Below are 11,175 nucleotides of genomic sequence, written 5' to 3'. Positions count from 1 at the left end.
ATTTCAACACAGAAATATATAACCTCTCTCTGAGCTTATAACCTACAGTGGAGTCTTTAAGAGACATTAAAATATAAAAAAAAATTTTTTGGCTGTTTCTGGGACAAGCAGGAGTAACAAGACACCAAGTTAAAACCTGAATCTTTGTCAGATGATGGCTGATTTTTTTTTGTTCCCCAGGTGTACTTTTCCCCCCTTCACACAAATAAAGCCTGAATGTGATCAGAAAATAGAATTTAAACCCTCAGCAGCAAAAGTCGTGCCTGTTGTTTACATGCAGATATCAGTTTAGCTTTTTTTTTTACATTTTAAAAGTTAATGTTGCATTATATATATGAAAAAATGTGAAAATGAGATTATCATTATTATTATTATTATTACATCTGTAACTCTCTAAAACGTTTTTAACGTTTAACATCATTAAAACACAGCTACAAACCTACTTTAGGAGGGGAGTGAAACTGAGTCTTAAAATCGGGGGAGATGAGATTATTTCCTGAGATTTTTTTTTATTGATTTTTTTTTTTTTTATAAATGAATGAAAGACTGAGAAACACGCTGCTGATGATCAAGTCTTTCGCTAATTTTAAGAGAGCAAACTGCGATTATAAAAGTGACCACGACTCCTCGAAGAGGACTTTTTTCCTTTTCTTTTTTTTCCCTTTCTTTCTTTATTTTGCAGTGTGGAATAAACGGCGTGGAGCGGGGAGCGTGGGCGAGTTCAGCACCACGGAGAGGGCTCCCGACTAAGACAACGAGGCGTGCTGCTATCCTGGACGAGCGCTCTCTGTTTTTCTACTTAAAGTAAACTGCCCCCCCCCCAACACAACACAGTGTAGGAGAGCACGGGGATAGGGCGGTTAAGCGCAAGCCACATCGCCCCTTTTACGCACGCATCTCTTCATTGACTCGTAGCTGTGCGGATCAATAGCGATGTTTGATCGTGATTAACCACTGCTGTCAGTGCCCAGCGAGCAGTTTACAGCTGACATACTGATAAAAGAACTTCTCGGTATATATGTGGGCGCCGGGAAGGTGGGGGTAATAAAAGAGGCAGCACAATAGGCGGATGTGAAGTCTTTTCACAGCCCGCTGCTGTTCAGAGAACAGCTTTGTGTCATGTTGAAGGGAGATAAGAAGCGGGGCGACAGGTGTAGCCAGCGTTGCGCGGAGGGGGATAAAGAGGGGACAGTGTGTTAGCGGCTACTTCACGGGCGTAAATAGCTGCACATTCAACACTAGAGAAGATAATCCACATCTAAACTTAATAGCTTGGCAAACAGGCCTGCAGGCGGTTGTGTGGCTCTGCTTTTCAACCACTGTGCCTCTAGGCTACAGATGCACCTGCTCTGTGCGTCAGGAAGGATATGGCCACTCTGTTATTCGCTTTGCATACTTCCTGATGAGGTTGTCCTCGCGGAAGATGAAGAGGGAGCGGTTGACGGTGAAGCAGTTTTGTTTGACAGGGTTCGGGTTGTAGATGGCCATCGTCCGGGCTCTCTGGGCCATCGACTGCTTGTACATCCTCTGCCCACCCGGAGCGCCACCACCCCGGGCGCCTCCTCTCCCAGCGCCCGGTCCACCTCTCCCTCCGCCGCCTGCGCTTCCTCCATAGCGGGTGGGTAGATCTTCTGCGAAGCGAGCCATTCTGGAAACGCACAGATCCAAAAGGGGAAATCCAAAGTGGTGTCAGTGGAAATGGAGGGGAGAAGCATCACAACAAACACGCTTCATACAAACCACTGCTCAGCGTTAGTGTGAGGAGAAAGCGCCGCGTTTGGGAAATAACAGATAAAAGGTGGCCTCACTGAAAACCACGCTCTCTTGATCCTTTCCATTCATTCATCTTCGGCGAAATTTAAAACGTTAAAGTTTTTGAGCCGCAAAGCACTTCCGATGTAAATCACTCAGTTGAGGCTGTTGCATCCATTACAGCTCCAAGTGGAGAAAAATCAGGCTGAAATAAGATGAGAACATCCTGCCTCAGTCCCAAATCCTGTCAGCATCGTCTCCAAACACCAGTTGAAATGTCAGGCGCTCAAAAAAAAAAAAAAATACCATGAGGAAAAAGAAAATCCTTTTTTGCGGCTTTTCCCCCAGCCGACAGCAATAATAAAACAAGCAAATCCAGCAGGAGTATTAGTCCTCTGATTTCTGTTTGGTCGCTCCCTGCATGAGGGGCTGTAGGTTTTATACCAAGTCCTCGGTGGAATAAGGAAGAGCGCACGTGACCAGAACGAGCCTATCAGTGACTGGAGCGCACAGACGCGCTCACCGTCTGCTGGCAGGTTATAATGAAGTTCAGAAAAGCCCTGAGGCTCGAACATTTCCCTTTTGGCACCAATGAGAGAAGATTAATGCTTATGAAAGACGAGGCTAAGATCCACCTTTAACATCTCACACTGCAAAACAGGTTGCGTAAGTATCCACATTCAGACCGTGGTTAGAGTAACCATGTTAGAGCTAACAAAAAATAAATAAAAAGGAATTCACTAGAAGATGAATATATGTTAAATTAAGATGAACGGAATCTACAGAGGTGCTGAAAATGATGTGAACACTTTAGAAGTTCAGATCCAAAAACAACATCAGATCTCCTAAAAGAAGACAAAGATAATCCAGTTAAACAAAAGACCAAAAAAACAGTTTGTTCATTCTTTCATTCATTCAATCCATCAGTTATTTATTTATTGCAGAAACACAGGAGACTCAACGTTTCAGAAACTTTGCAACATTATTGTACCTAACTGACATCTTTTATTTTTAAGCACATTTTTACCCCACACAGTGTGTATTTGTGTATATGATAGTTTCCTGTTTGTTGGTTTTTTTTAATTGTTTTCTTTATGCTTTTGTTCCTGTTTGTCTGTCAGCAACGTTGTGTAAAATCTGTAAATCCAATTTTTATGAAACCTTTTCTGTCTGCACTTGATGAACTAAATTAATTAAACTAGCACATTAAACCTGATCTAAAGTACTTTCATCTTATTTGCTTATATTGAATTATTTCTTTATTTATTACTATGACTTATATTTGATTTTCAAAGGTACTTACTGTAAATTTGTTTAGCTACCAAAAGAATAGCTTTGAATCCATAACATCAATGTACTGCTGTCGAATGGCTCGGTCATTCGACAGCAGTAAAAATAAATAAATAGATTTTTAAAAATCTGTAGTTGCCTATCAGATTATTAATTAATCAGATTATTTTGATTGCACGTGTCGCCTGACGGGAGGAAACCTGTCTCCAAACAATTGCAATCACTCTCAGATTTTTAACATTTGTTTTGAAGACAGCAACTAACTGTGAGTGATCGTACACCTGGGGCGATCGTGGCTCAAGAGTTGGGAGTTCGCCTTGTAATCGGAAGGTTGCCGGTTCGAGCCCCGGCTTGGACAGTCTCGGTCGTTGTGTCCTTGGGCAAGACACTTCACCTGTTGCCTACTGGTGGTGGTCAGAGGGCCCGGTGGCGCCAGTGTCCGGCAGCCTCGCCTCTGTCAGTGCGCCCCAGGGTGGCTGTGGCTACAATGTAGCTTGCCATCACCAGTGTGTGAATGTGTGCGTGAATGGGTGGATGACTGGATATGTAAAGCGCTTTGGGGTCCTTAGGGACTAGTAAAGCGCTATATAAATACAGGCCATTTACCTGGTCCCCATCTCCAGTGACCGTTTTCCCTCGGGTGACCCCAGCAGGAGAGGTATCGACTAAAATTAAACTAAGACTGGACTTTTATGCAAGACCCCTTTATACAGCAATATGTGACTCTATTTAACCACATAAGTCCGTAAAAACATTCTTATTTAAAAATTTGAAGTCCCCTAAGAAAACGGGGATAGGGCCAAAAAGAAATATATAAAGTTAAAAGAACGGAAAGTGAAAAAATCTCAACATACAAACTGGTAAAGTGCTGCCCCCTGCTGTTGAAGGTTTGAATTAAATTCCGCAGAGTGGGTAATTACAAAAAAGTACCTTTTAAGATGGAGCAGAGAGACTCACAGGACTGTTAATGTTTAAGTTCAGAGATTGGTGGAGCATAGTAACTGTGCTTCAGCTATGTGGTGCTTAGGTTTTTGTGGATGTGCCTGTTGGATACAGATCTGAGTTTCCATTCAGGAGTTTTTAATTCACTTGCAAGATAAATCACTGGCCTTGGCAGAGGTATGCGCTCTCAAACGTCTTTCATTAAGTTACATAAATGTTTGATGGGCCTTTTTTCAACCTGACCGCATGCTCAGACTTTTGTTTCTTTATTATTTACACACAGCATGTGTGTACAGAATGTGGGGGCATTGGATGTCAGTTAAAACTTAACTACAAGCTTTAAAGTGCTTTATTATTTTTAGGGGGTTGCCAGATTTGATCCCCTTCCTGATGCAGCTTTCCCATTTTTCCGGGGCTAGGACCGAGACGCTAGCTCATGCGCCTTTGAAGCTGGGTGTGTCCTGCCAGAGCTGAGCATGGGCATATTTCACATGCATGGCAGATGTGTTAACCACTACAGCAAAGAGCCACAACTAAAGTATAAACATCCTCACAGACACACGCGTGATGTTGTCTCCTCACTCTCTCTTTTTGCTTTTCACATGGTAACGTTTCCTATTCTTCTAGCTGGGCTTGCATATGTGATGAGCTTTATAGATGTTCATGCTTCCACCATTGTTTTGTATTGTTTCGTTTTGTTTTCTGCATGCGTGATCATTTTAATGAGCTGCTGGTAGTTAGTTGTTATAGGAAGTGGTTGCTACCTTGATTCAGACCGCTATAAATCAGGCAGGAGTCTGCAGAGATGAACATTAATTGCCGTTTTATGTGTGCCACTTACCGGAGACGATGGTTATGCTTTTCAAATTAGATTTGGAAACTGAATCTGCTTTGCCACTTAGATCTGTAAGTATGTTTTCTTTCATTCATCATTTTCTACGATTAATGAGTCTGAATATTGAAGTAGTCTGAATCCAGTTTCCTGTTTTACTGCATGTCATTACTTCAGCTTCATGTGAGTCACCTCCTATTAATATTCATAGAAGAATTGTTGTACTGGTGTCTTTTTAAAGCAAACAGATGACTGTTAACTGCTTGTTTCTCTATAGGTTTCTTTGTGTTTGTCCTTCAGGTAGCATGTGGTGTTTAAGCTATGTTCAGTTGGTCTTCTGCCATCCAATCACGGTGAGCCCATGTGGTTTTAGTTTCCACTTCTTAGCTGCCAGGAGTGCACCGGGTCTGGTTTTCTGCTTCTTTAGTCTATCTGCTGCAGGGTTTCACATGTTATGCATTCGGAGACGCTCTTCTGCAAACATTGGTTGTAGCATTTCCACCTTCTCGGAGCAGTGTGATCATTCTCCTCTGACATCTACGTAGCAGTTCTGTATTTTAACCCAGAGGACTGTCGCTCACTGGAAATTTTCTCTTTTTTTAGACCATTCTCTGTAAACCCTATGGTTGTGCGGCAAAATCCCAGCAGATCAGATCAGCAGGTTCTAAAACACTCAGTCCAACAACCATATCACGCTCACAGTCACTGAAATCCCCTTTATTGCCCATTCTGATATTTCAGTTTCAACTTCAGGAAGTCTTCTTGAGCTGCTGCCACATGATTGGCTGATTAGACGTGCTAATAACGTAAAAAGTGGGTGTAAACCAAAATTACGTCGACACTGGAACACAAAACATGTGTCCACATAATTCACATTAGCCAAACAAACAAAATCTACATGACCTGCTCACTTTACACTCTGGTATGACTTTAATGTCATCTCATATTTGTTTAGTGTGTCATTTTATATTCATTTTCATGTTGCTTTATTTAATTTTTTATATACATATTACGCTTTGTTAAGCAAGTTTCTTGTATTATATAACGCTTTAAATAGAATTTTTAATGGATTTCATGATTTCCATTTTCTTACTGGGCATCTTTTTCTTGTTTTTCTTCATTATGTAAATGAGCTCTAATGTTAGTATTACCTTTGCTTCATCTAAGTATTTGTTTAGTTATGTAATTTCTTTATTTCTTTTTTTTTTACCTTTATACATTATTTAAGGTTTTATAGACTACATTTAATGTTTTAGCTTCTGTAACACAGGAATTTCACAAATAAACTTATCTTATTTCATAAATTTAACCTTTGCCACTGTATTGCAACAGATTTTATAAAGGAAGGTGTTGCCTTTTCAGCCTGAGTACACTTCATTTTAAAGCTAAACTGCATGGTGCCATTTATTCATGAACATGAGACAACATTTCACCATTAGTCATAAAACTTCAGACTTTTCTTACCTTTTTTGTATCTAAAGTATTCGGTTCATGTTAAAGTAGTTGCTGTGAAATGCTGATCATGGATGCAAACTCATTAGATATGACTGAGGAGACATCTGGTGGTTTAGCTGATTTACTGCAATAAGAGTTACAGACACTTGTGCTGTAGTTAGAACATTGAGTCAGCAGATGTCTGTGCAGTTGTGTGCTGGAAAAGCTGTTAAAATAAAAATTAAAAAAAAAAGGAAAATATCCAGAGCACAGGATTTGGTGACAGGATTAGTCTACCAACAGTATGATTTCCAACCAGCCACACCCAAACTGTCTCACCTCTGATTAGTGGAGGTGCTCTTCAGGTTGTCATGGTTCTTTATGGCCTCCCGGACACCATCTCCCATTTCTCGTCTGCTCATCCCGTCCAGGTGCAGAACAGTCTCGTACTTCTGTTCTGGGTCCTTGTCAGCGGATATCCATGAGGACTCCCCCTGCTCTCCAGTATCTGATGGCCCCGGCTCCTCCTCCTCCTCCTCCTCCTCCTCTCTGACCAGCTTCTCAGGACATTCTCTCCTGTCAGGTGACCGAGCCCAGGTGTCTAAGTACTCCGCCCCCATCGTGAGCATCCTCCAGGAGCCGAACGTGGCTGAGCGAACCGCTGGAGCATGAAACAAGTAAACAGGATGATATTTATTATTTCTGATGAGTTTATAAGTTTAATATTCTAAAGCTTAAGACTCACTATATTGGCTGCCATTAAGATCCCTCAGATTGTAAAGAAATATATACATTATACAGGAATATATACAGGCATTTTTTCAATTTATTTCTTCAAAATATATCGTGCAGTTTTATTTTAGCTTTTGGGTGGAAAAAAATGCACACTGATTATGTAGAAGTTTAATAGAACTCACAAAAAGATTCACTCGGCTTTAAAGGGTTATGTTCATTCAACTGGTTTAATGATCATAATACAATAAAATGCCATTAAATGCTTGTTTTAAACAATCAAAGAAAAAAAAGTTGAAAACACTATAAATATATTATACACACTGCAAATTTTCGAGGCTGTATGTGTCATGGGCTGTCACATTTATATCACCAAATGTGTATATGTTAATATTACGCACCGTTTTTTCTTCTTTACAACTTTGTTTCAGTTCTGAAAGGTGCCCAGCTTCTGTGACTGCACACCAAGCCTTAGATCATCACCAATCCTCCACCGTGCTTGACAGCAGCTCACTGAACTTTAACATTTAACATGCTAACTTTACATGTGTAATGATGAGATTTATGTAGCAGCTGAAGCTGTTTGAGCATCCTGGCTCAGTAACACCTACTCGAGCCTTTTTTAATGATAAGAAAATAACTTTTTTTTGTGCTGTTTCAAATTCTTCAAGCTCAAGTTTAAATCTGTAAAATCTGACATCTTAATCTCTGTATACAAAAGTAGACTAAGTTTGTCAAACTTTCCATAATCTCCCAAGATAATCTCAGCCAATTTTACAGCAAAGATTCCCAAGAACTTCCAGAGAGCTGTTAAATTAAAGGTCCTTTAAGGCCGAGACACAGCATCATAACATGCTTTTGAACAGCGAAATGACTACACATCTCAGACCTGAACACAATCTTCTATATAAATAATTTTTAAATGCATAGTATTCATGCAATTACAATAAACTAAAGTTAATTTGTTAATCTTCTTGTCATTTCTGAGACTTTAAACAGGAGCTACTGACACTCGAGTTAATCTAGAGGCCTTTACGCACCATTTACTGCCGTTATAAAGCAAAGAAATATATGGAAGGCAAACAAACAAATACATCGAATGTGAGCAATCCAGAGTTTTACTTACCATAAACCACGGTGGATCGTCTTTCTGCCCATCTGGAGTAGTGAGGAACGGCTTTCTTCATCGCTGCTCGGTAAAGCAACACCAGTTCATGCAGGTCTGCTGACAGGAGGCTGCCCTGTATGGCACCATGTGAAGGGGCACCAAAGACCAAAAGAAAACTTTCTGCCACCTTGGAATGCGGAAAGGCTGCTTCCTGCCCTGCCAAGCTAAAAACCTCCTTATCAGATAAGCCATCTGCGATGCTCGGGGAGAAATTTCTCTGATTCAATTATCGACTCAGTTTTCGCTGTCCACCCTGGTAATCAGGAAGGGAGCAATCATCAGCCAGTTTATGAGACCTACAAGGCCTCCAGATGCACAGTCACTCGCTTCCTGTGTTGTTTTTGCTTTTTTTTTTTGGGGGGGGGGGGGGGGGGCTCCCTGCTGGTCCTATGGGGACATTTTTCAATCTTGGTCCACTGGGGGTCTTACAGCTTAGCTGCTTGAGTGACAGCATTTCAGCCTTTACTTTTCTGTTTTACATTTATCTGACAGCTTTACTGTGCAGGATAAAGTTTAACGTTCCAGTGTAAGAGCAATACAACAAGGGGATGATTTGGTTTCCCCTACTGGATCTAAATTAAAATAGTCAAGGATATATAGTGTTGATTTAGGCTGGCCAAGAAACCCTACTAAAAATGAACTTTTGAATTATTTACAAATACTAACCACTGTTAGCTGAAAAGAGGACCATTTATCCATTTAAGCAGATTTACTTACAAAAGACAAATCTATTAAAGCTACAGTTTGAGTGTATTCTTCCACGCTCGTTTCATTTATAACCGAATTTAAGAAAAAGGTGTGAAACTGATGGGTCTGCTCACTCCCTTTCACAAATATTATTTAAACTGTTTCAGTTGCATGTACACTGCAAGCTGCTTTGCAACATGGCAGCAATCCAATGGGCGTGACATGCATGTAGATATGGTCACGAAGGCCTGGTGAAGTTTAAACTGAGAATCAGAATGTAGAAGAAAGGTGACTTTGAATGTGACATGGTTGTTGGTTTTGTCAGTATCTCTGAAGCTTCTGATCTGCTGCGATATTCCCCCGACAACAATTTTTAGGGTTTACAGAGAAAGGCCAGGGGAAAAAATAAATAAAATAAATCCAATAAGCAGCAGTTCAGAGGATGACCACGATGTTTCAAGCTGATAGGAAGAAACAAACCAAACAAACAATTACAACCTAGGTATGCAGAAGAGCAACAGACCACCAAACTGGGTGCCACTGTTTGGAAATTGGAAACAAATTTGAGTCTCGATTTTTGCTCCAACATTCAGACAGTAGGGTCAGGACTGGGGATAAACAACAAGACAGCATGGCTAGTAGAGCCCCCTTGGGATGTGGTAAACAGGAGATTCCCATGTGTATGTGTGGATTAGTTGTCTCATCTGTAATATGATGAATATTCGATGAATGTAAGAAACTCCCATTAACCGCACAATATACAACCCCCCACCGCCCCAACAAAACCCAGAGAAGATCCTATTTTATCGTGCCTAGTTTAGTCTATTAGGTTGTATATTTTGGCATCACACATGAAGCTTTGCACACCAATTTTTATAGCTGATTCTCCCCCCCAGAGCTATACCGACAAAGATGAAGTGAACAAAGGGTCACACATTGGTCATTTGAACTGAAACGAGACACGAGCACTGAATAATGTTTAACTACATGACTTTTGTAGACTTGATTGGCCAGAAAGCCCAGAACATTTTGTTCCTTGTATCAAAAAGCAAGAGCTCTCTGTTAGAAGAAGTTGATTTAGGTACTTACAGTCTAAACCGCTACAGAAATGAACTCATGGCACAAACAAGTTTAAAAATCTCAACTCATTAAAAAGGAGGCTGCGTATGAAGCGTCAGCCTCTCAGGTGCTGAATATTTAAGCCCATCTGTCAAACCTGGGCTGCTACTCAGTTTGTGCTGGGTCAAAGTGCCTGCAGGCTTCACCTCTTTAAGTAATGTGTTCATGGTTGACAAAGTAAAAGCTACGAGGAAGCAGTTTCTGTTCTAGCACATTTTCAGGAATGCATTCAAGCAGACTCCAACAAATGAAGCATAACAGGATAAATGCATTAGTATTAAATTTATTGAAAAAGATACAACCAATCAGATGGATGGTTCACGGTCCAGAAATATGTAACAGAACATAATGGAAGTGCATTTTTATAACCTTTTTTCCACCTATACCTTTCAAGACTTTGCACAACAGTCACTGCTTTACTAACAACATTTAAAATGACAGGTTGGCTTCTGTCGGCAAAAATCATGAAACTAAAATAGACTACGGCAACTACAATTAGAAAACTGGAGATAAAATTAAACTTAAAAAAAACTTTAAAACATTCTCTTATTTTACAAATTATGTTCACTTGGGTAATAAAAATGAAAACAAAAGTAAAAACCTTTGTCAGCACCATTTTCTTTTTTTTTTTTCCTTGCTCATTTTCACTTTAAATCAATTCGTCAACAAGAACGGCGAAAACGTCCGGCACGTTTCACACCCCGTACACATGCTCAATAAAAAGGTCAGCCAATTTATTCAGACTAGAAACACCTCAATGCTGAGGAATGGATTAACATTGTTCCACTTTACAACCTATAACCACTTGAGGAGCAAATTAAAAGCAGTCCACTTCTTTCTCTTTAGTAAATTCATCTTCAGGTGTCGTGAAAAATGTCTGAAAAGTCCTTTGAAACACTCAAAGATGAATGACACCAAAAAAAAGTGGCAACATAATTTAATATTTATCAGCTAGTTTTGCTGGAATGGTTCATGGTCAATAACGGAAAAGGTCAGAAAAGTAACACCCAGCTGTGCGCTGGGGCTGTCTTTGCAAAAGACAATATTACCCTTAATCAGTGACCTCAAATTCTTTGATGACTTTTGTAAAAGTCCACTGAAAATCGTCAGTCGTGTCAAAACAAAAAAAAACAAAAAAAAACAAAAAAAAAAAAAGAAGGGGGGGGGGGGGGGGGGGGGTGTGAAAAAGGGAAAAACAAAAACGCACAGTTCTGCTTTC

At 40.2% G+C, this 11,175-nt stretch overlaps 1 protein-coding gene across 1 annotated transcript; it reads right to left on the bottom strand.

Annotated features, from left to right (window-relative positions):
- Positions 1–885: 885 nt before the first annotated feature.
- Positions 886–8,169, bottom strand: LOC147325605 (uncharacterized). The gene is made up of 3 exons (XM_086300182.1): positions 8,109–8,169; positions 6,590–6,911; positions 886–1,648 (listed from the first exon to the last, which is right to left on the bottom strand). The coding sequence occupies exons 1-3, from the start codon at positions 8,167–8,169 to the stop codon at positions 1,357–1,359; spliced, it is 675 nt and encodes a 224-aa protein (XP_086156308.1). The 3' UTR covers positions 886–1,356.
- Positions 8,170–11,175: the final 3,006 nt, after the last annotated feature.

Source organism: Aulonocara sp. 'chitande type north' Nkhata Bay, linkage group LG7 (assembly GCF_057382095.1).
Source record: "Aulonocara sp. 'chitande type north' Nkhata Bay isolate Kocher_YH1m ecotype deep benthic linkage group LG7, A_spYH_male_GT1.1, whole genome shotgun sequence".
Lineage (NCBI taxonomy): Eukaryota > Metazoa > Chordata > Actinopteri > Cichliformes > Cichlidae > Aulonocara > Aulonocara sp. 'chitande type north' Nkhata Bay.
Note: the sequence above shows the minus strand (reverse complement) of the source record. Positions and strands in the feature narration are given on the sequence as shown.